General features: G+C 38.4%; 1 protein-coding gene across 4 annotated transcripts in view; it reads right to left on the reverse strand.

Moving 5' to 3' along the window:
- AKAP3 (A-kinase anchoring protein 3) overlaps window positions 1–25,145 on the reverse strand; it is a 32,187-nt gene that overhangs the window by 3,825 nt on the left and 3,217 nt on the right. For 3 of the 4 annotated variants that reach the window (XM_059184560.1, XM_059184559.1, XM_059184558.1), the window contains 3 exons: window positions 22,524–22,631; window positions 19,447–19,542; window positions 11,590–13,938 (listed from right to left, as the gene is read on the reverse strand). In XM_059184560.1, coding sequence (XP_059040543.1) covers window positions 11,590–13,938; window positions 19,447–19,542 — 2,445 coding nt within the window. In that variant the 5' untranslated portion in view covers window positions 22,524–22,631. The remainder of the gene's footprint in view (window positions 1–11,589; window positions 13,939–19,446; window positions 19,543–22,523; window positions 22,632–25,145) is intronic. The other variant, XM_059184561.1, reaches the window with a different exon arrangement.

A 25,145-nucleotide genomic window follows, 5' to 3' on the forward strand; every position in this document is an offset into this window, starting at 1 on the left:
TTTCAGGATATATGAGGAGCTCTTATAACTTGATAAGAAGAAGAAAGCAACCTAGTCAAAATATGGACAAAAGATGTGCACAAACAACTCACCAAAGAGTACACCAAAGAGTATGAATGGGGGTGCCTGCCTCTACCTTCAGCTCAGGTCATGATCTCAGGGTCCTGGGATTGAGCCCTGCATCAGGCTCTCTGCTCAGCAGGGAGCCTGCTTACCCCTCTCTCTCTCTCTGCCTCTCTGCCTACTTGTGATCTTTCTCTCTGTCAAATAAATAAATAAAATCTAAAAAAAACCCCACAAAACAGAAAAAGAGTATCTATGAATGGCTAATGAGCACACAAAATGATGTTCAACCTTCTTAAGTCATTTTAATGTCTATCAAATTAAATCTACAGTGAGATACCATTATACCAATTATAACAACAAATGTTGATGAGAATGTAGAGAAACTTAAGTCCATATAAATTTCTAGTGACCTTCAGATATAGCAACCCCACTCCTTGTTAGCCAAGAGAAATGAGAACATATGTCTGCACAAAGACTTGTATGTGAATACTCATAGGAGCATGATTCATAAGAGCAAAGGACTAAAAACAATCCAAATGCTCATTAGCTAGTGAATGGATAAACAAAACACAGTATATCCATTTCATCAAATATTATTCAGCAATAAAAAGGAGTGAACTGATACATACAACAACAAGGGTTAACCTCAAAAACATTATGCTAAGTGTGAAGAGCTAGATGTAAAAGAGCCACATTTTATTTTATTTATTTTATGGCTCCATTATATAAAATGACAGAGAGGTAAATCTATAATGATAGAAAACAGGTAAATGGTCACTTGTGGCTGGGGGTTAGAAACAGAAATGTACCCTAGAAAGTTTTGACATAGAGAAATAAGGAGTCCTTAGTCTTATCAGATATTAAAACACATTATGGAATAACAGTAATTAAAACAAGATGCTATTAAAATAGTAAGAGTAGATAATTCAATGGAACAGAACAGAAAGTTGAAGAAAAGAACCAAAGACAGGTAGCTATCTGGAAAAAAATAAATGTTTGCATCCCTACCTCACATCTTGTATAAAAATGAATTGAAAATGGATCAAAGTCTTAAATATTTTTTTTATTTTTAAAAAGATTTTATTTATTTATTTGACAGATCACAAGTAGGCAGAGAGGCAAGCAGAGAGAGGGGGGAAGCAGGCTCCCCACAGAGCAGAAAGCCCGATGCGGGGCTCAATCCCAGGACCCTGAGATTATGACCTGAGCCGAAGGCAAAGGCTTAACCCACTGAGCCACCCAGGTGCCCCAAGTCTTAAGTATTTTTTAAAAATCACAAAGGTACTAGAAGAAAACATGAGTAAGTTTTGTTAATATGTTGTAGTGTAGAATGTTTTCTTCAAATACGACATAAAATCCAGGAAAAAACTTGAACAATTACTTAGATTTGACTACATAAACATTTTTAGAATTCTATATGGCAAAAACAAAATAAAACAAAAATACAAGTGACAAAAATTGTGCTTAATATCATAAAGACTAATTTTCTTACATATATAAAACTCTCACAGATTAATAAGGAAAAGACTAGCAATCTAGTAGAAAAATGGGCAGAGGTTATGAACAATTCATCCATGAAAAAGGATATTCAACTGGTTCTTAAACATATAAAAAGATCTTTATCCTCATTCCTAGTAAGACAAGTGCAAAGCGAGGCAACATTCAGCAAAGATGAAAAGTCTGGCACAAACATTTGGATAAAACATGGGAAATGGGAAATCTCATAATTTTTTTAAAAGATGTTATTGATTTATTTGGCAGACAGAGTACAAGCACCGGGAGCAGGCAGAGGGAGAGGGAGAAGCAGGCTCCCTGCTGAGCAAGGAGCCCGCCGTGCAGCTCAATCTCAGGACTCTTGGGCTCATGACCCCAGTCGAAGGCAGACGCTTAACTAACTGAACCACCCAGGCACCGCTTTCATATTGTTTTAAAGGTATGAAAATTGGTGCAAGCTCTATGGAAGGCAATCTAGAAATATATATCTAATATACTAATACATTTTTCATTGACATTTTAAAATTCCTTTCCTAGGTGTTTAGCACATCCAGATGTGTTTGAATCTGTGCATTCAGCACTGCTTTTGGACAAAATATTAGCCACTGAAATGTCCATACAGTGGTTAAATACAGTATCTTCATAGAGTTATATGTAGCCACTAAAAAATGTGGCAGGGAGCCCTGGTGGCTCAGTCAGTTAAGCATTTGTCTTCCGCTCAGGTCATGATCCCCGGGTCATGGAATAGAGTCCCACATTGGGTTCCCTGCTCATAGGGGAGTCTGCTTCTCCCTCTGACCCTGCTCCCTCTCTACTAATTGTGCTCTCTCTCTTTCTCAAATAAAAAGTAAAATCTTAAAAAAAAAAAAAAGAATGTGGCAGCTAAATATGTTGCAGAACAGAATATATATATAGTAGTAACATTTGTGCCTTAAAGAAAAAAAATATACACCTGTAAGTATTTGCTTGTGCATGCATATGTATTTCTAGAGGGATAAAGAAGAAATTGATCAGAAAGGTTTTCTCCAGGGAGGGAAACGAAAGGGGAGATATGGATAGAACAAAAGCCTTCATTTTCCCTGTGCCTTTGGATTTAGGACTATGCATATATTATCTATTCAAACATGGACACCAATTTGTTTAAAGGAATTGGGTTCATGGGCATTCCAGCATTACTATCTCAGCACGAGAGTATTTCCATTTATTAATTAAATCTCTTCCCCCCCCCAAAAAAAATCTCAAATTATTCTTAGGTAGTTTCTTTGATGTATACGTCACCCAACTTTTATTAAAAACACACTGATATTCAATGCAAATCTACTTATTGGTTGACATTTGGATGTGCTGTTACCTATCTTTTCTATTCTTTTAGATGTTCATCTTTACCTTTACAGTGGGCAGAGATGTGTGTGTGTGTATAAATCAAGTATATTGTCTTCATTTTGGATAAGTATATTATAGACATTCTAATTCAAAATAATATAAAACAGAATGTTTTATGTATATTATGTATGCTGGGTTTGACTGAAAAGATGGATATAGAACAAAAATATATTCATGCATTATACACATGGAACCTATGCTCCTTTTTAGAATTTTTTTCATCAGCTTTTGTGAAAATAGCCCCCTCTGTTAATTGTTATATACCAAACTAGTTGTTTTACAGACTGGGAAAACTATAACAAGCCAGAACTTACCAAGAACTCAGGGATGTATCTCAGATCGGAACCCCATGTTCTGTGCTCTAGCCCAAACTTAAATGTGCACACATATGACCGGGGGATTTTGTTAAAATTGAGTTTCTAGTTCAGTAGGGCAGGAGTAGAGCTTGGGATTCTGTACTTGTAACAAGCTTCCAGGCGATGCCAGTGATGTTGGTCCACAGACCCACTTTGCTAGCAAGTCTCTAAATCATACAGTTTCTTGTTTAGTAAAGTCTTATCTTGATATTTTACAATCCTGTGTCTTCCCAGGCATCAGATAAACCAAGTAACCCAGTCATAAGGATTACTAATACCACTTACTAAACAGAGAAAAATCTCTTCTACATCCGCTGGTTTCTATGAGGATGAATTACTTTCTCATAATGATAATAATTTTTATATTTCCTGTGCCATGCTTACTACTTAGTTGGTGCTATTCCACTTCTCTCAACTGAGATGAAATTATCAAGTCCTAAAAGTGTGTCGTGTGTGTGTGTGTTGTAAAGATATTTGTTTCTTAATTCCTCTACATTACCATGAAGCAGCTACTTACATAAATACTCATGTTTTCCAGTCTCAGAATTTCCTTTCAGAGGAGGACTCAGAATGACAGCATAAAAGGATCCTGAATTCATCTCCTCCCACAAACACAACAAATCTACAGCTATGTATAGAATAATTCCCTCTGAAAAGGACCTCAAAACTAACTAAACAGTGCTTCCAGAGAGCGAATTAAAGAGGGAGAATAAAAGAGCCACATCAAGATGGGTAGAAGAAACAGAGATATGGTCTAGCAATAAAACCAACCCTACAACAGTGACCTACAATTAGGAGGAATCTCAAAAATGGACCTTGTCCTTCAGGAATGAGAGGGTCCATGCCCCATATCAGGCATCTCAACCCTTAGAACTGCACCAAAAAAATAAGCCAATAAAGTGTCTGGTCTTAAAAACCAGGTTTTACCGGGTTTACTTCCAGGAGAACCAAAAGGCTATAGGGAATGAAAAAATCTGCTTTTGAAGGGTTTGCGCACAAACCCACTTGGCTTGGAACCCAGCAAAAAAGCCACAGTTTGAAAGGGTCCTGGACTACATGCAGAGGAAACTCATTTCCTCATCCTCCAGGGAGGCAGAAACCTTCTGGTACTCTCTGGGGATGAAGGCACTGGCAGAGGCTGTTTTTGTGTTTTCCTTCTGCTTTGTTGGTGCCGGGACTGGTGGATGCCATTCTCACACTACCTCCTAGCCTACTGCTCCAGTGGAAGCACCCTGTTTCTGCACACTGAAGCCACAGCTCACCAAGCCACAGCTAGTGGGCAGGCACAAACCACACAGGGAATGCTCTTTGAGAGCCTGGCTCTGGGAACCAAAGGGGACTGCATTTCTGAGTCCTATGGGTCTGAAATAATCAAATAAGCTACTGTCCCATGGCACTGCACATCTCCTTCATGTGGAAAAGGCCTATATTCTTGTCCTGGAACTTCAGTCTGAGTGTCAGGCTTCAGGTCTGCCACACACCCAGAGGTTACAGGCACCCCAAGGTACATGGGCAGGGAGACATCATATTTGCACAGTCCCTTGGCCTTGCCACAGTTTGTTGATACCGTCTTAAAGGGAGCATATGCACATGTCTAAATACATGATTTCTGCAAGTGTTGCCCAGCAACACCTCCAGATCTCCTAGTCTGGAAGTCATCAGGGATTGCAACTGTGGATCAACAAGATTGTATGTATTTACATATCTTAAACATTGTTGCCTGAAAGGAAACAAAAGGGAAAATGATTTTTGGGACTTCATCAAGATCAAAAGCTTCAGCATAGCAAAGGAAACAGTCAACAAAACAAAGAGGCAACCCATGGATTGGGAGAAGATACTTGCAAATGACAGTACAGACAAAAGGCTGATATCCAGGATCTATAAAGAACTTCTCAAATTCAACACACACAAAACAAATAATCATGTCAAAAAATGGGCAGAAGACATGGACAGACACTTCTCCAATGAAGACATACAAATGGCTATCAGACACATGAAAAAACGTTCATCATCACTAGCCATCAAGGAGATTCAAATCAAAACCACATTGAGATACCACCTTTCACCAGTTAGAACGGCCAAAATTAACAAGACAGTAAACAACATGTGTCGGAGAGCATTTGGAGAAAGGGGAACCCTCTTACACTGTTGGTAGGAATGCAAGTTGGCGCAGCTACTTTGGAAAACAGTGTGGAGATTCCTTAAGAAATTAAAAATAGAGCTTCCCTATGGCCCTGGAATTGCACTACTGGGTATTTACCCCAAAGATACAGATGTAGTGAAAAGAAGGGCCATCTGTACCCCAATGTTCATAGCCGCAACGGCCACAGTCGCCAAACTGTGGAAAGAACCAAGATGCCCTTCAATGGACAAATGGATAAGGAAGATATGGTCCATACACACTATGGAATATTATGCCTCCATCAGAAAGGACGAATACCCAACTTTTGTATCAACATGGATGGGACTGGAAGAGATTATGCTGAGTGAAATAAGTCAAGCAGAGAGAATCAATTATCATATGGTTTCACTTATTTGTGGAGCATAAGGAATCACATGGAGGACACGGGGAGGTGGAGAGGAGAAGGAAGTTGGGGGAAATTAGAGGGGAGATGAACCATGAGAGACTACAGACTCTGAAAAATAATCTGAGGGTTTTGAAAGGGCAGGGAGTGGGAGGTTGGGTGAGCCTGGGGGTGGGTATTTTGGAGGGCACGTATTGCACAGAGCACTGGGTGTGGTGCATAAACAATGAATTCTGGTACACTGAAAAGAAATTTAAAAAATAAAAAAATTATGAAAAAAAAAGTTGTTGCCTGAGGATCTGGCTTACAATTACCTTGAAACTAGGTACTGTCTGAGATCCCTCCCTTTGGAAGACTGAAAGATCTTGGCACAGATTCAACAACTGGGATCTGTTAAGAACAAATCAAGCTACAAATCAAAACCACAATGAGATACCACCTCACACCAGTCAGAATGGCTAAAATTAACAACTCAGGAAACAACAGATGTTGGCAAAGATGTGGAGAAAGGGGAATGCTCTTACACTGTTGGTGGGAATGCAAACTGGTGCAGCCACTCTGGAAAACAGTATGGAGTTTCCTCAAAAAAGTTAAAAATAGAATTACCCTAGGACCCAGCAATTGCACTACTAGGTATTTATCCAAAGGATACAAACCATGATTTGAAGGGGCACAAAGACCTCAATGTTTATAGAAGCAATGTCCACAATAGCCAAAATAAAGGAAGAGCCCCGATGTCCATTAAGAGATGAATGGATAAAGAAGACGTGGAATATATATATACAACGGAATACTATGCAGCCATAAGAAACCGAAACCTTGCCATTTGCAATGACGTGGATGGAACTAAAGGGTATTATACTAAGTGAAATAAGTCAGAGAAAGACAATTATCATATGATCTCTCTGGATATGAGGAATTTGAGGGGCCGGGAGGGGGGTTTTAGGGGGAGGGAGGGAAAAATGAAACAAGATGGGATCAGGAGGGAGACAAACCAAGAGCCTGTTAATCTCAGGAAACAAACTGAGGGTCGCTGGAATGGAGGGGAGTGGGAGGGATGGGGTGGCGGGGTGATCGACACTGGGGAGGGTATGTGCTATGGTGAGTGCTATGAATTGTGTAAGACTGATGATTCACAGACCTGTACCCCTGAAACAAATAACACATTATATGTTAATAAACAAAATAAATAAATAAATAGAAGAACAAAATCTTGCCATTTGCAATGACGTGGATGGAGCTAGAGAGTATTATGCTAAGTAAAATAAGTAAGTCAGGGAAAGAAAAATACCATATGATTTCACCCATATGTTAAATTTAAAAAACAAAACAGATGAACATAGGGGAAATGAAGGAAAAATAAGATAAACACAGCGAGAGAGAAAAACCCTAAGAGACTCTTAACTATAGAGAACAAACTGAGGGTTGCTGGAGGGGAAGTGAGTGAGGGGATGGGCTAACTGGGTGATGGGCATTAACATTGGCACTTGAAGTAATGAGCACTGGGTATTATATGTAATTGATTAATCACTGAATTCTACTTCTGAAACTAAGAGTAATACAGTATAATTGATTAAATTGAAGTCAAATTAAAAAATTAAAAAAAAAACCACCACCACTAAGGTCGGAGAAGCAACCAAAAGCTAGGGCACAGTTAAACAATAAGGTTCATCTCCTTCAACTCTGGGAAAGATAGCTGTTTTACCTAATACCTATAAAACAAACACAGATACCTATAGAGTCACACAAAATGAAAAGACAGAGGAATATGTTCCAAATGAAAGAATAAAAACAAAATACTAGAAAGAGGCCATAGTGAAATGGAGATTAGCAATCTACCTGATAAAGAGTATAAATAACGATCATAAAGATGCTCACTGAACTCAGGAGAAGAATGAATAGATACAGTGAGAACTTCAACAAAGAGAGGGAAAACACAAGAAAGTACCAGACAAAAGTCACAGAGCGGAAGAATTCAATAGTTAAACTGAAAAATACACTTGAGGGATTCAAGAGAAGATTAGGTGAAACTGAACAGGTCAGTACTGGAAATGACCCAATCAGAGCAGCAAAAAGAAAAATGAATTTTAAATAGTAAGGATACCTTAAGAGACCTGCAGGACAGCATCAAGCAGAGTAACATCTTCATTATAAGGGTCCCAGAAGAAGAGGAGAGAGAAAAAAAAACCAGAGAGAAAACTTATTTGAAAAAGGAACGGCTAAAAACTTTACTAACCTGGGGGAAGGAAACAGACATCCAGCTCCAGGAAGCAAGGGAAGTTTCATATAAAATGAATCCAAAGAGGGGCGCCTGGATAGCTCAGTGGGTTAAAGCCTCTGCCTTTAGCTCAGGTCATGATCCCAGGGTCCTGGGATCAAGCCCCACATCAGGTTCACTGCTCAGCGGGGAGCCTGCTTCCCTTCCTCTCTCTGTCTACTTGTAATCTCTGTCTGTCAAATAAATAAATAAAATCTTTAAAAAAAAAAACCAAAAAATAAAATGAATCCAAAGAGATAATTAAATTTATAATTAAAATATCAAAACTTAAAGATAGAGAATATTAAAGCAGCAGAAAAAAATTTTTTTCTCTTAGAAGAGAAAATAGAAGGGAGCCCCCAGAAGACTATCAGATTTTTCAGCAAAAACTCTGCAGGCCAGAAGGGAACAGTATTGATATATTCAAAGTGATGGAGGAAAAATCTTCCAATTGAGAAGAGTCCACCTTGCAAGGTTATCAAAACTGAAGGGGAGATAGTTTCCCAAAAAAGCAAAAACTATAAAAGTTCATTACCACTAAACTAAATGATGATGAGCCTTATAGGATGAAAAGCCTTATAAGAAATCTTAAAGGAACTTCTTTAAGCCAAAAACAAAAGGCACTAACTAGTAACAAGAAAATACATGAAAGCAAAAATCTCACTGGTAAATGTGTCAGTGGACTAACCACTTATAAAGCTAATATAAAGGTCAAAAGATGGCTTGAGGAACCTCCATACGGTTTTCCAGAGTGGCTGTACCAGCTTGCATCCCTACCAATGGTGTAAGATGGTGGAACGTAAGGAACAGGGAGGAGGACCACAGGGGAAGGGAAGGAAAACTGAATGGGTAGAAATCAGAAAGGGAGACAAACCATGAAAGACTCTGGACTCTGGGAAACAGGGGAGGGGTCTGGGGTGGGGTAACCAAGTGATGGGTTGGGCAAGTGTGGTGATGAGCACTGGTGGTTATATCCAATTAGTGAATCGTTGAACACTACATCAAAAATTAATGATGCTGGCAAACTGTGTTGGCAAACTGAACATAGTAATAAAAAATAAGACAGAGAAAGACAAATATTACATGATTTCACTTATATGGGGAACCTAAAAAACAAAACAAAAATGAATAAATAAACAAACCCAAACCAAACAGACTCTTAAAGAGAACAAACTGGAGGTTGCCAGAGGGAAGAAGGTTGGAGGATGGGCAAAATTGGTGAAAGAGATTAAAAGGTACCAAGTTCCAGTTATAAAGTCACAGAGATGAAAAGTCCAGCAGAGGGAATATAGTCAATAACACTATAATAACCTCATATGGTGAAAGATGGGGACTATACTCATTACAGTGAGCAATGAGTAATGTACAGGATTGAAAAGTTACTACTTTGCACACCTGAAACTAACACACTGTGTGTGGACTGTATTCAATAATACATTTTAAAAACACTGTAACAAACAAATGAGCGGAAGACTGGAATAGACATTTTGTGAAAGAAGACAGGTTGCCAACAGGCATATAAAAAGATGCTCAATATTACTAATTATCAGGAAAAAGCAAATCAAAACCACAATAAAATATCACCTCACACCTGTCAGAATGGCTATTATAAAAAAGGCAAGAAATAACAATGTTGGAGAAGATGTGGAGAAAAAGAAATCCTCATACACCGTTGGTGGAAATGTAAATTAGTGCAGCCACTGTGGCAAATGATATGGGGATTCTTCAAAAAATTAAAAGTAGAACTACCATATGATACAGCAATTCTATCTGGGTATTATCTGTAGAATACAAAAACACAAATTTGAAAAGCTATATATACTTCGATGTTTACTGCATCTTGTAGCCAAGACCTGAAACAACCCAAGTGTCTTTTGATGGATAAATGGATAAAGAAGGTATAGGCCCTGTGTTTGTGTGTGTTGTGTGTGTGTGTGTGTGTGTAATGGAATACTCCTCAGCCATAAAAAAAGGAGAAAATCTTGCCAGTTGTGGCAACTTGAGGGTGTTATGCTAAATAAAGTAAGTCAGATAGAGAAAGACAAATACTGTATGATTTCACCTATGTGTGGAATCTAAAAAAAAAAAACACACACACACAAATAAAACAAACAAAAAATGCCAAACTCATTCAGAAAACAGACTGGTGGTACCCAAAGGGAAACTGGGTTAGGGGTGTGTGAACAGCTGAATTGTGGGGTGATGGGTGGTAACTCGACTTATGGTGATGATTATTTTACAGTATATACAGATATCGAATTACAATGTACACCTGAAACTGACATACAGGCATACTTGTTTTATTGTGTTTTGCTTTACCGTACTTTGCAGATACTGTGTTTTTTTACAAAGTGAAGGTGCTTTTACAAAGCACCAAGCGAGTCTATTGGTGCTCTTTTTCCAACAGCATTTGCTCACTCTGGGTTCCTGTGTCATATTTTGACAGTTCTTGCAATATTTCAAACATTTTCCTTCTTATTATATTTTCTATAGTGATCTTGACTAGCAGTTATATTTACCAAGAACTCAGATGACGGTTAGCATTTTTAGCAATAAAGCAGTTTTTAATTTAAGTATGCCCTTATTTCTAAAGAAATAATGCTATTGCACACTTAATAGACTACAGTATGGTGTAAACGTAACTTTTTATATGCACTGGGAAACCAAAAAATTCACCTGACTTTGCTCTATTGCAGTGGTCTGGAACAGAACCCACAATGTCTTTGAGGTCTGCCTGTAAAGTTATATACCAATCTTAACAGACACATGCACGATTCTCTTCAGTAAGCTGTTCCAAGGCCTCATGGGGAGAAGCAAGGAGTTAGAAGGCACACACTTACCTTTATCAGTAATAACAGAGATAAGTTGATTTCCCATCTGCCTTATTCTTTAGTCTTACTTCGCAATTGATTCAGAACTTAGAGTAAGGGGAAGAGGGATGTTATTTACTGAATCCTGTCAAATCCCCAACACTTCCTAGCCAACCAGCTGAGAGAGTAATGACAAGTTTGGAAGGGTATAACCTCCTGCCCCCTCAGTACATTCCTGGGATGCCTCCTAGCAGCTCCTTCTCATTCTTAAGGCAATATGCTGTCCTATCCAAATTTCAGGCTGAGGTCCAGACCTTTATCTGACTCTTTTCCCAAGTCTCTTAGAGGTTTTTCATCTGTGCATTCCCACCACTGTATGCAGAAAAAAGAATCAGATTTGATTTACCACATATCAAACACTTATAATAAATCAACAGCACATTTCATATATATACATATACATATATATGTATATATATACACACTTATCCCTCTTTATCCCCTTTAATATGCCTCTTATTGGGCAAAATCCCATTTTACTTTATCCATTATCTCTGCCAGGAGGCATCTTCAAATTCTCACTATCCTCCTCCTACTCTTCTTATAGCCAACATCCCATGCAGAAAGAAAATAGAAACTTAAAACCCTAATTAATCCTTAACAAATCTTCCCAAATCTCTCTGACTCTACCTCCTTACCTTCTCCTGGATTCCTTCGTCATCACCAGCAAAGTACAAAATAGGGACATTGAGTTCAGAGGCGGCGACCCACTGAAGTACGGCTTGGAGTTGCTTGTTCTGAACCGTATCACTTAGGCTCTGATTGCTGACAATCACTTTGGGTGCTGCATACCCTTCAGGGGGCTGTCCTGACATACCTCTCAATTCATTATGGATAGCTTGATAGGCATTCTGCAGGACAGTCTCTGCTGTCCCTGTGCCCTTGACTGGTAAGCACTCATATAAACTATCTGGGAAGGCTGAAGTTGGCCTGCTTGCATCCCCAGACTTATCATCTCCCAGCTCTGCCAAGGGAGAGTCAAAGGAATTGGCAATAATGAGACATAACTTCATCACTGAGTCCATCAGATGTTCTACCATTTGCCCATTCATGTGGCCATCTAGCTGGCTAGCAACCATCTTGGTCAGCCCAGCAAAGGGACCACCAGCCTCATCACCTTCACTTAATTTGATGGGAGAAGGGGTTACAGGTCTTTCACTCTGGTGGCTACATTCTTCCTTAATTGGCTTTTCTGGCACCTTGGGTTCAGAGCTACGGTCACTCTTGAAAATGGTCTCACCAAGTAAATTCCGGATGAAGTTAAAGAAAACACTCATCAGATCTTTCTTTTCTGCTTCCTCTTGGTTACCTCCTGTTTGAGGAGACTTGGGGCTGGACTCATCAGAAACTACAGGGGACTTGTTGGCAGGCAAGTTGGTACTGCCAGCTGCTTCAATGAAGCTCTGTGCATCCATGCTTCCTCCCTGGGCCAGGTGGTATTGAATCAGAAGTAAGGCAGATACGATCAGGTCCTTGGCCCAGGAGTCTGAGTCACACATAAAATTCTCAGGTTTCTCTTGGTGATGCACAGGGGGGCTGAGGCTGGAAGTATCCAAAGGATAGTCCAGAGGAATGTCTGGTACAGGCTTGTACTGTTTGTTGGGAGCTGCAAATGTTGCCCTTTGGAAACCTGGAGATCTTCCTTCTTTTTGCTGACTTTTACGCCAAAGTGTCAATCCTTCTTTGATAATGTGTTCACCCAGAGTTTCGACACAAGACTTCTCCTCAGGTTTGGATGCAGGACAGTACACTTTTTCCCTCAATTTACCTTCAGATTTCATGGCTGCAAAGTTTGAATTTTGGTTTTTAGGGTCACCCATTCCTTTCATGGAGACAAGGGAGTAACTCTCAGACCTGTCCTTAGTTTTCCTGACATTTTCAGGCGGTTTCTTTGCAAACATTACAGTGTATAGCTTACCAAGCATGGCATCCATGATATCTGTGGCCTTCTGGCTTCCGTGAGAGAACAGACTTCTTTTTACAGCTGAGACAAAGTCCGTATCAGTCATGAGGGTCCCTGTGACATTGTGGAGGTTCTTCATGAAGGAGTCAATAAGATCTGAGACGACCTCTTTTGCATGCTTGAGCAGTACCTTCTTTAGCAGAATGGTGGCAATGGTTGTGTCCTTCACGTGGATCTTCAGTGTCTTCATGATGGACACCATCATATCAGATACCACACTATTAGCATAGGTCATGATCCCTTGACTAACAGAAGCTGTAAAGTCATTAGGTCTTTCTTGCCCTCTGAACATCTTTCTCTCCCCAGGTAAGGACCTTCCACCCTCTTTGGCATCACCTGCATTACGAGATTCAAACACCTCCTTGTAGAAGAAAGACTTTCTAGAAGGAGGCTTATCATCTGCACCCTTACTTTCCTTGGTGCTCTCCTTGATCTTCAGAGTGGTCTTATATTTCAAATTTGGGGGACTCTGTAATAATCCTGAGGCTCTGTCACCAGAGCCTGGAGACCTATCTGAGGCAGCATTCTTGGAACATGCAGAGACAGTCTGATTCACCAGTTCTGATGCCACCGTACTCAAGCTTTTGTTGGGCGTGGGTTCATCTCCCACGTATAATGACTGATGGACACATTTGTTTTCAGAACCATCTATCCTCTCATTGATCTCCTTGCGGGCCATGGCTATGACTAGATTTGTGAGGCGATTAGCATAGAAAGAAACTTCATCTACTGAACTCCCATTACCAAGTTGGATACTGGAGCCCTGGATGGGGTTCTCTCTGTGAGTCATCTCAAAATGCAATCTTCCTGGACTGCCCTTGTTGGTGGCATTGTAATAGTCCACAGAGAAACCCTTGCAGGGGTCTCCTAAGTCACTCACTTCCCCACCTAAGGGGGATTCTCCAGGTTTGAACTTAACATCTTGGAATCCTGCTGTACTTTTTTCCAGGTCTCTGCGGAGCCAGCTGAGCACTCTGATAGGATCAGTTGAGGCTTCCTTAAAAATAGACAAGGATTCATCCGACTATAACAAAGTAAAGATATGGGACATTCAGGACAACCTCAAAGACTGGTTACAAAAACAGTCACCTTTCTCAAGCCTTAACTGCTGTATCATCACAATAAAAGTAACCAACATTTATTAGGTACTTAGTATGATATATCAGGCACTATTCCAAGTATTTTAAGGCTACTATCTCACTTAGTAGTATTCTTTTAAAAAAAGATTTTGTTTATTAGAAAGAGAGAGTGCATGACTGAGGGGGAGGGGCAGAGGAAGAGGGAGAAGCAGACTCTCCTCAGAGCAGGGGTCCTTCTCAGGACCCTGAGATCATGACCTTAGCTGAAGGCAGATGCTTAACTGCCTGAGCCACCCAGATGCCCCTCAGTCAACATTATTCTTACAGTATACTTAAATGTTAGTGCTCTTATTATCCACATTGTACAGGAGTAGGAACTGAAGAAAGGAGAGATCACTTTAGTTACTGATCTGAGGTTATACAGCTAATCACTGATGGAGCAGGAGTTCCAACCCAGGCAGTCTGAATCTAGAGCCCATGCTCTCAGCCACTACACTACAGTGCTTTTAAAACATTCACCCTTGGGCGCCTGGGTGGCTCAGTGGGTTAAGCCGCTGCCTTCGGCTCAGGTCATGATCTCAGGGTCCTGGGATCGAGTCCCGAATCGGGCTCTCTGCTCAGCAGGGAGCCTGCTTCCTTCTCTCTCTCTCTGCCTGCCTCTCAGTGTACTTGTAATTTCTCTCTGTCAAATAAATAAATAAAATCTTTAAAAAAAAAAAAAAATTCACCCTTAAGGGGCACCTGGGCCCCTAGGTGGCTCAGTGGGTTAAGCCTCTTCTTTTGGTTCAGGTCATGATCTCAGGGGCCTGGGATCAAGGCCTGCATCAGGCTCTCTGCTCAGCAGGGAGCTTGCTTCTCCCTCCCTCTCTCTGCCTACTTGTAATTTCTGTATGTCAAATAAAAAAAAATAAACAAAATCTTTAAAATATATATATACCCTTAAGAGCTGACAGTCATCTGCTTTGTAGCAGAGTTAGCATTTGCACTGAATTTGCACTGGATCCAATTTTTCTTATCTTTATATTACTTGCTATTTTCCATGATTTATCTGTTTTTATTTAGATCTCTTATTAAAACTATAGTTTAAAAAAATTAGAGAATTCAAGGACAATTGTGCATCATTAATCACTTTGCTGGGCTATATAAGCCAGTCTTGATATGTTAAATGACTTCCAATGAACTATATGATATCACTTAAGTGAACAATCAATTTTTAATTGAGGAGTTAATATCTGTGGACAATTTATTAGTTTTGAATGAATACAGATTACTTAATGGACACTAGCTATAATAAGCACATATACATATTTTTAGTTTTATATATTACAATCTATAATTTTCACTTGAGCATAGACCAAAATAAGAAGTATGTGTCCTGTGGCTCAGTGGGTTAAAGCCTCTGCCTTCAGCTTAGGTCATGATCCCAGGGTCTTGGGATTGAGCCCCGCATAGGACTCTCTGCTCAGTGGGGAGCCTGCTTCCTCCTCCCCCTCTTCTCTCTCTCTCTGCCTGCCTCTCTGCCTACTTGTGATCTGTCAGTCAAATAAATAAGTAATACTAAAAAAATCTTTTAAAAAAAGAAGTATGTGTCCTATTTGCTATCAAATATAAAGGAACACTGTAATTATATTAGAGTAATGTCTATCTAGGAAAGACTACAAGTATTGCCCATCTTTAAAGAATAACTTCGCACTTTATTTATCAAGTGTCACATAAGTTACTAGCTACTATTTCTTTCTTTTTTTTTTTTTTTAAGATTTTTTATTTATATGTCAGAGAGAGAGAAAGAGAGAAAGAGAGCACAAGCAGGGGGAATGGTAGAGGCAGAGGGAGAAGCAGGCTCCTCCCTGAGCAAGGAGCCTGATGTGGGACTTGGTCCTAGTATCCGGGGATCATGACCTGAGCTGAAGGAAGACACTTAACCAAGTGAGCCACCCAGGCATCCCTACTAGCTACTATTTCTTATATACTAGTGTTTGCCAGGCACTGTGCTCCCGCTTTACACACATTATTTCACGTAGTCTGAGCCCCACCGTGAGTTTACTTTTATATATATATGGAAGTCATTATTTCACCTTCTCTGAAAATGATCTTTTAACAGTTTTGGAAGTCTTTGCCAAGATGTCCAGCAGATCCACCTAACAGAGATAAATATTATCTGGAAGGAAGAGTATGAGGTGCATCTTTCCTTTGGCCTCAGAGGTGAATCCAAGGTGGAAATAGAACTTTGCATTCTGTTTTTTCAAGATTGTATGTATGTATGTATGTATGTATTTGAAAGAGAGAGGCAGAGATACCAAGAGAAAGCATGAGTGGGAAGGAGAGAGAGAAGGAGACTCCCTGCTGCGCAGGGTGCCCAATCCGGGGCTTGATCCCAGGACCCTAGGATCATGACCTGGACTGAAGGCAGCAGCTTAACTGACTAAGCCACCCAGCCATCTCCATTCTGTTTTTTCTAGTTTTAATTTTTCCCTGTACTAATTTTGCTTTTGATTTTCAATTTGGCTCCTTGATGGCCAATAACAATTAGTGACAGTGGTGAATAAGAATTTGGTTTTATTGTTTAATCATTTGGTGATCCCTTTAATGGATTGATTGTTTATAGAGATCTATTCTCTGTTGGTTAAGAAACAATGGAAAATTTGTGTTGGTAGCTTTTTTTTGCCCATCTCAAGCTCAAAGTAATTAAGAATTTTGTGCCCACTTGGAAGTAGAAGAGTTCTTTGATTTCTGGACAGGTGAGTCTTGTGTTTCTGTTTACTTTTGATGCATGGCTGAAAGCTTATTATTTTTTATGGAGATTTAATTGACATAAAATATTGTGTTAGTTTCAGGTACACAATATAATGATTCAGTATTTGTATATATTGCAAAATGATCACAATGGTCTCATTAACATCCCTCACCACACCATAGTTCAAAATTATTTTTTCTTATAATGAGAACTTTTAAGATCTACTCTCTTTGCAACTTTCAACTATACAATACAGTATTAACAACTATTGTTGCTATGCTGTACATCAAATTCCCAGGACTTATTTATCTTATAGTTTGAAGTTTATTCCTTTTGACTCTTTCAATCCATTTAGCTCACTCTCACACCACGCACCCCTGGCAACCACCTATCTGTTCTTTGTATCTAGGGGTTTTGTTTTTTAAGAGTCTAAATGTGAGATCATATAGTATTTGTCTTTCTCTGACTTATTTCACTTAGCTTACACCCTTTAGGTCCATCCATGTTATTGCAAATGGCAAGATTTCCTTCTTTTTATCGTTGGATAATATTCTACTGTGCATATACCACGTTTTCTTTATTCATTCATGGATGGGCTGGGTTGCTTCCAGCTCTTGGCTATTGTGAATAATGCTACAGTGAACAGAGGCTGCAGTTATCACTTTGAAATAGTGGTTTTGTTTTCTTCAGATTTACACTTGGAAGTGGAATTGATGGATCATGAGGTAATTATTGTTAATTTTAATTTCCTTATGTGATTGTAATTATAGTAAATGAGAGAATATGCACAAAATTTGTACTCCTATGGTAATGTACATAAGATACTTCTCATCTGCAGAACTTCTTTGACATTATCTCTAGGTTTTCTCTTTATTGATATTTGCATTTTGTTCATACTTTGTTTTCTTGGGTTTCTCCACGTGTTTCTTTTTGTTCTTTGAGCATCTTTAAGGCAATTTTTTTAAATTTCTTTTGTTTTTTAGGAGACTATTTTCATTTTCTTTATTTATTTGAGAGGGAGAGAGAACGCGCGCAGGTGAGAGAGAGAGAGAGAGAGAAGGCAAGCAAGCATAAGTGGGGGGAGGGGCAGAGGAAAAGGGAGAAGCAGACCCCCTGCTGTGTGGGGAGCCTGACATGGGGCTCAATCTGAGGACCCTGGGACCAGAACCTGAGCTGAAGGCAGATGCTTAACTAACTGAGACTACCTGGTGCCCCAAGTTTTTAGTCTTTGTCTAGTGGATCTGCCGGATCTGCCATCAGCTCTTTTTCAGACATAATTTCTGTTGATCTACTTTTTTCCTTTGAGTGAGCTATACTTTCCCATACTTTTCCGTACATCTTGTGATTGTTGTTAAAAACTGGACATTTGAATCTAATGGCGGAAAGTTTAGAATTGAGGCTATAAACCATCAGTACTTGTCATTCAGAAAAGCACTAACTGTAAGCAGTAATGTCCTCCCATTTCCACATGATAGCAAGGGTTCTTCTGCTCCAGTACCTTAGTTTGAAGTCAACATGTTTACCTACCATCCTCTTCTTCTTCACCTCTATCTCTGTTAAAGATACTTTATGAAATTTTCTCTGACCTCTTCCCACTTTGATCTGTTCTTTAAATAACTACAGCAATTATGGTCAGAAAAGCTGTTTGGTAAATTATCATGAACTTCTTATATTTGGGGTCTATCGGTTATTTAGAACTTTTCAATTATTTTTATATTTTCACACGTATATTTTTTATTTTCCCAAATTAATAGTAAGGTCTGTGAGGGCAGAAATTTATTTTCTTTCTTTTTTATTTTATTTTATTTTTTTAATATTTTATTTATTTATTTGAGAGAAAGTGAGAGACCGAGCAGTGGGGAGGGTCAGAGGGAGATGGAGAAGCAGGCCCCTGCCGCTGAGTAGAGAGCCCCCGATGTGGGGCTTGATCCCAGGACCCTGAGATCATAATCTGAGTGGAAGGCAGATGCTCAACTGACTGAGCCACTCAGGCACCCCTTTTTCTTTTTTTCTTTTCTTTTTTTTTTGCATCTCCCGGAGTGCTTCTTCCTTAATGAGAAATCATGACTTTTTTTGTTTATTTGATTTAGTATTGAAATTCATCTATCTTTTGTTTTTCTACATGAAAGAACAGAGGTAAATAAAATACGTAATAAAAGCAGTTTTGTTTGGTACTAACTCTATAGTAACTCATATAATATATATATATAGTAACTCATATAATGAACTATTTGTTTCAGGGGTAGACTACATTTTTTAATATCACATTATTTGCTATGGTTTCCATATTCTGACTGAACCCTGACTTACAATGCTTGATATTAAGTACTGAATAAATGTTTGTTGAATGATGACAACAGAATGATAAAGTTCTGAGAATTTTGAGGCATACTACATTTCAAAAATAGTTTCTATGAACTTTGTAGACATTTATTAGAAATCAAATCCCCTTCTATTTAAAATTTAAAAAATTTACAGCTGTTAATATATAGGTTTTGCATTAATTATATTTCTTCTATGAAATTACCATATATAGGATATTCTTCCCAAAACAATATGGTGAGAATTTTTTATTCTAGAGGAGTTCATGTTTTTCCCGAAGAATTTTAAGTGAGTAATGAGTAACTAAAAAGTAGTGGGTCAGAGAGATAAGTAGTGGTGGTGGAGTATTCCACTTATTCCTAAATCCCTCCATATTTCTAAAGAAGTCCGACCTTACCATTTTCCAGTCCTGGGGCTGGCTGTCTCCAGGTGAATAGACATCAACTTTGCATACTCCATTTTGGCTTTGTAACCAGTCAACCCTTTCTGACATCTGGAGGTAGAAAAAAATGAGAAAGGGCCATCAAAGGACCAGTTACATGAAATGAAGGAGAAGTAAGACAAATGACTCAGGTGTGCCCAACAGGAGCAACGCTTTCAATAGAGACTTGTCCCATGAGCTACTACAATGCACGAACCTCTAGATCTCTCCATTCTCAGTTCTCAATTGCATGAAGATTTCTTAAATATTTGTATCTCTAATACTGAGGCCGGTGCCTGGTATATGCTAGAGGTATTTACTACAGATTTGTTCATGAATGAACCTATGTAGCCATGTCCTGCTCTATGTGTCTTTGCTTGACAGCCTTTCCACATCCTGGATTTCCACTAGACACTCAAAACTCAATGTGATCAAAATAGAATTAATTTATATTTTCCCTGTCCATTCTTGTCCCACTGACTTATTACTTTTTGTCCCACCAACTTTCACTTTTAAAGTAGTAAATGCTTCATTTTCATTAACTTCTGGAACACTAACTTAACTTATATTAGCAGTAACTCTAGTAGTTCCTCCTTAAGAGGAGCTTAATCCCTCCTCCAGATAGCTAAGGGTGGGGAAATTCTTAGTCTCCATGGTTCAGCCAAACTTCTGGTGCCAGGAGAAAAGAGATGCCACATACACCATTCAGCGGACCTTTGCATGGATGCCCTTGCTGTTGTTGATTGTTCCATAACCCTCCCAATACTTTGCTCTACTCCCTAATCTCAGTAAAGGCACTGCCGTCTAGCTGGTCTTCCAAACCAGAAAAATGATAATCATTTTAGTTGTCTTCTTCCACCCCAAAGCCTCCCTCTAGCTGCTACCACTTTCTTTTTTCATTTGTTGACAATTTTCATGAAAGAATTGCTTATACTTGCTTTTTGCTAACCTCATAATTTAGCATAACAGCCCCTTTTCCTTTGGCCTTAGTCTTGTCTACTTTCCTTAGCACTGCGTCTTAGTTGAGAGTCTTTGAAAACATGGCTAATTATAATATGTGTCCACTGATAATCTACAAGAAGCTTTTCTTTGACCTCTTTTTCCATGCCAGCCTTCCATTACTAGGCTTCCACACTGAAGTTCCCTTCTTTCATTATAAAATTTGCTTAACAAGGTGGAATAAAATGGCCAATTTTTCTCAACAAGGTGGATTAAGATGGCCAATTTTTCCTCTCTAATGGAAATGTCTTTTAGAAATGTGTGTGTGTGTGTGTGTGTGTGTGTGTGTGTGTGTGTATGTGTGTTCTCATATTTGGTTTGAAGAAAATAAAACATTTATTTAAAATTGTTATAGGGGTGCCTGGGTGGCTCAGTCAGTTAAGGGGTTAAGTGCCTGCCTTCAGCTCAGGTCCCATCCAGAGATCCTGGGATTGACCTCAGCTCCCTGCCTCAGTGGGGAGTCTGCTTCTCCTTCTGCTCCTCCCCCCTGCTTCTGTGCATGCTCTCTCTCAAATAAATTAATTTAAAAAATCCTAAAACTGTTGTAGGTTGTTTTAAACTGTTACAATAAAGTCCAAAAGCTTCTCCTTTTTTCTCACAGTGAAATTAAATTTTATTAAAAATTGCTTGGGACGCCTGGGTGGCTCAGTTGGTTGGACGACTGCCTTCGGCTCAGGTCATGATCCTGGATTCCTGGGATCGAGTCCCGCATCAGGCTCCCAGCTCCATGGGGAGTCTGCTTCTCTCTCTGACCTTCTCCTCACTCATGCTCTCTCTCACTGTCTCTCTCTCAAATAAATAAATAAAATATTAAAAAAAATTGCTTGAAATAAGTTAAGCATTATGAAGGGCTGAATAACTTGGTTAATTGGAAATGTTTGTTTTAAAGGACTTTGGGCAATGGTGGGGGCTGACATCCTCCCTCAAGATAAAAACCAGCACAAATCAAATACAGATTACACAAGATCTAAGCTTATTTATAAATGGATTTACTATTTTTCTTATATAGTGTATTACAAGTAATGATTAAAAAATAATAATAATAATAAGACCTTTTAAGAGCTACTTGTCCTTTGCTCCCGCAAAGATTTGTACCTGTTTTCACACCCTAATCACTAACTCAGATTAGGGACAGTTTCTCTTACTCTTCCTGGCATTGTAATACAATAGTTTCCTTGGGAATACAGTGGGTTTTCCTCCTTGATTAGATGTTAGAATCACCCAGAGAACTGTTTAAAGATACCGACTGAGATATTACCTCCAAAGAACCTTATTTCATTGGTTTTGGGTGGGAAAACTTAGCTACTGAATATCTTTAAAGCATCCTGGGTGATTCTGAAGTATATCTACATAAGAATGAGAACCCCTGGGTCTGGGGATTCTGAGAAAGACTGTCTGGCTCCAGATTCTTTATTATTATTTATTTTATTTTTTATTTATTTATTTTTATTTCTTTTCAGCGTAACAGTATTCATTGTTTTTGCACCACATCCAGTGCTTCATGCAATCCGTGCCCTCTCTAATACCCACCACCTGGTTTCCCCTACCTCCCATCCCCTGCCCCTTCAAAACTCTCAGATTGTTTTTCAGAGTCCACAGTCTTTCTAGATTTATTTTTATTTATTCTTTTCTTTAAAAATTTTCTAAGATTTCCTAACATTCTTTGGTATCTTATTTCAATTTTTTTTTAAACCATAATAAGGGAGTTCTTAATGTCTATGAAGTCAAGCCTTTATTGTCTCTCAGCAACTATTATCTGCTAATATTCTTATACTTGAGTAAGCATAGAGCCATGAACAAAGGAATGGGTGTTACTATTACTTGTACAGAGAATGAGAAGACTTAGAAAGAGACTGATCTGAACTGTTGCTAGAACAAGTGAAAGCCAGAAGCTTACCTTTCAATTTCCAGTTGGTATTTTCTCTTAATGAATTACATCTAATAGAAAATGACAAAATTGATAGGGCCTCCTCACTTATTTAAGCTATCTATTGCAATTAAAAAGCCAGAATGAAAATTAAGTACATAAGGAAGGAAATTATGTGATCACTTACTCTTACTGAGGACAGGTTCTGAGGTACGAGGAAAGCTCGTGGTTAATTTGTTGTTGTCTTCACTATCCCTAAATTTACGCACCTCTCCTGCCATGAAATATAAGGGATCTGCAATGGAAAGACACAGATAAAAATGACTAATTTTACATATGAACCCTATTGCTCTTATTACCACATAATGATTTTGACTTTACTCATTATTTTTCACATGTAGTACGCAGGTCATGAGCACAAAATGACATTCAATTTAAAGGCCACATCTTAATCTGGGTGCAGTCTGATGTTCCCAGATGACCAAAAAAAAAAAAAAAAAAAAAAAAAGGTTCCATCTTCTGGCCAACACTGTCTGAAATGACTATTGCTATTCTCTACTTTCAAATCAGTGGTATATAGGGTTATTTAACAATGACAAAACTAGAAGTTTTTAACTTCATCTCAAACTTCTTGATTAGGAAGTCAGAAAAGTAGTAGCTAGGATGAAGAATAAGTGTCCTGAATTCAGGGATCTCAAAGCACTTTGTAAATATTCTTTTGAGGACTTGAGAGAAATATACATCTTCATGTTGCAAAGAGCATATATAGTTAATGTTAGCTCTAGCTTCCAAATCAAAAATCTTCCCTGTACTTCCTCTTCTGAGACATTTTCATAGAAGACATTAGGGCATTGTACTCTCATATTGGAATATCCATGCACACCCCACCCTCCTGTGATATCTCTCTAAATCCCACCCTTGCTTGGTAGCTCAGGACAAACTTACCACGTCTATAAAATATTTTCTAAATATCTAATTGAACATGATTGCTCCTCTGTCAAAGTTTCCATCATATTTTGTTTCAACCTTTACATCCCATCTAGTTCTTTAATTGCTCATGTATATTTCATCTCTGTAATTATTTTTTAAGTGAAAAAAAATTCTTATTAGGTTATGTTAGTCACCATCATAACCTTATCAGGTTATGTTAGTCATCATTCGTTTTTGATTATAAGATGGTGTTTTGAGGACAGATGCATTTTCTTACTCATCTCGGGATCCCTCATAGTAACTAATGCCTTAAAGTTGGTGCTTAATAATTATCCACTGTAGAGAGAGTCAATTATTATATGGTTTCACTTACTTTTGGAGCATAAGGGATAATCTGGAGGACACTGGGAGTTGGAGAGGAGAAGTGAGTTGGAGGAAATTGGAGGGGGAGACAAATCAAGAGAGACTGTGGACTCTGAGAAACAAACTGAGCGTTTTGGAGGGGAGAGAGTGGGGCGTTGGGTGAGCCTGGTAGTGGGTATTAAGGAGGGCACATATTGCATGGAGCACCGAGTTTGGTGCATAAACAATGAATTCTGAAACACTGAAAAGAAATAAAACAAAATAAAATGAAAAAAAAAATTATGTTGAAAGAATGAATACAGGAAAACTGCCTATTTCGAATTCCAGATAGTGTAATCTTTTCTTTCTTTCTTAAATAGGAGAATCTGAGAACAACAAAAAATGGTTTGCTTGAGTTTGCAATGGTATTAAGCCACACATTCAGGCTTTCTTGAAGCTTGGTTCCTTTTGGGGATAAGTTCACCCCAGAAACACATTCAAGGTATAAATAATTATCTAACAATTTATTAACAGAATTTCCTATCCCAATAACACCAATAAATCAACAACCTTTTAGTCATATATATCCAACAAACACTTCTACTTACATAGATTAATGTTTTTATTCTATTTTGTATGTCTTCTGCATTTTTATCTGCATCCATGAATCTATTTTTAGGTTTTAAATGCCCTAAATGTCCTGGCTAGTTATATTTATATGAAGTACTTAAATATCTTTTGATGATAATGATATTCATACTTCTAAATCTGTATACATTTCCCATAATGAAATTTGAAAAAAAGGGAAGGAAAATCTAGAGTTTAATGGGCCCAATGAACAGATTCATAAATATCTTAAGCTCAAAGTTGCTGAATAATATCCTGGAGTTAGGGTAGAAAATAAAAAAGATGCTTTGTATTATCTATTAAATTTGATGAGGAAAGAAAGCTAACTCTATACAGTGTATAGATAAATGGACCCTAAAAGCCATTTATTCTAATAACCTAATTTTATAGATTAAGAAACCGAGTCCCAGAAAGGAAATGTTAAAAACACTGGATATATTCCTTTAAAAAATACAGCTTTGCAGGTTAATATTCCAGAAGGTATGAAGTTTTTCTACAGCCAAGTGGCCCATAGAAGGGACAACCCTTAAAAAGTGCCAGTGTGGTTACTGTCTCAGTAATAATAGAGGAGGAATACAAATTGTGAATGCCTGCCAGAGAGGGCATAACACAGGAATTTGGTTATGGTTCCTGTACTTCAGACCCCAGCTCTATCTCAAGACATTTTTCTCCTATATCGATCATAAGCAAGAGGCTCCTGTTTATTCAAGGTTCTTAAAGTCACAGAAAAGCCCACATTACAGGCAACATAAATAAAGCTTTTGCTGGGTTGATACCTATCTCATCATGTTTTAAAGTTTATTCAACCAAGTTTTATTACTAATTTTAAAAAGGAAGAATATATTCAATTATATCCATTCTCTTTTTCTCTCTCATTCCCTTCTTTTAAGTGCCAGGTACATTGTACACA

The sequence above is a fragment of the Mustela lutreola genome, chromosome 8 (genome assembly GCF_030435805.1).
Source record: "Mustela lutreola isolate mMusLut2 chromosome 8, mMusLut2.pri, whole genome shotgun sequence".
Lineage (NCBI taxonomy): Eukaryota > Metazoa > Chordata > Mammalia > Carnivora > Mustelidae > Mustela > Mustela lutreola.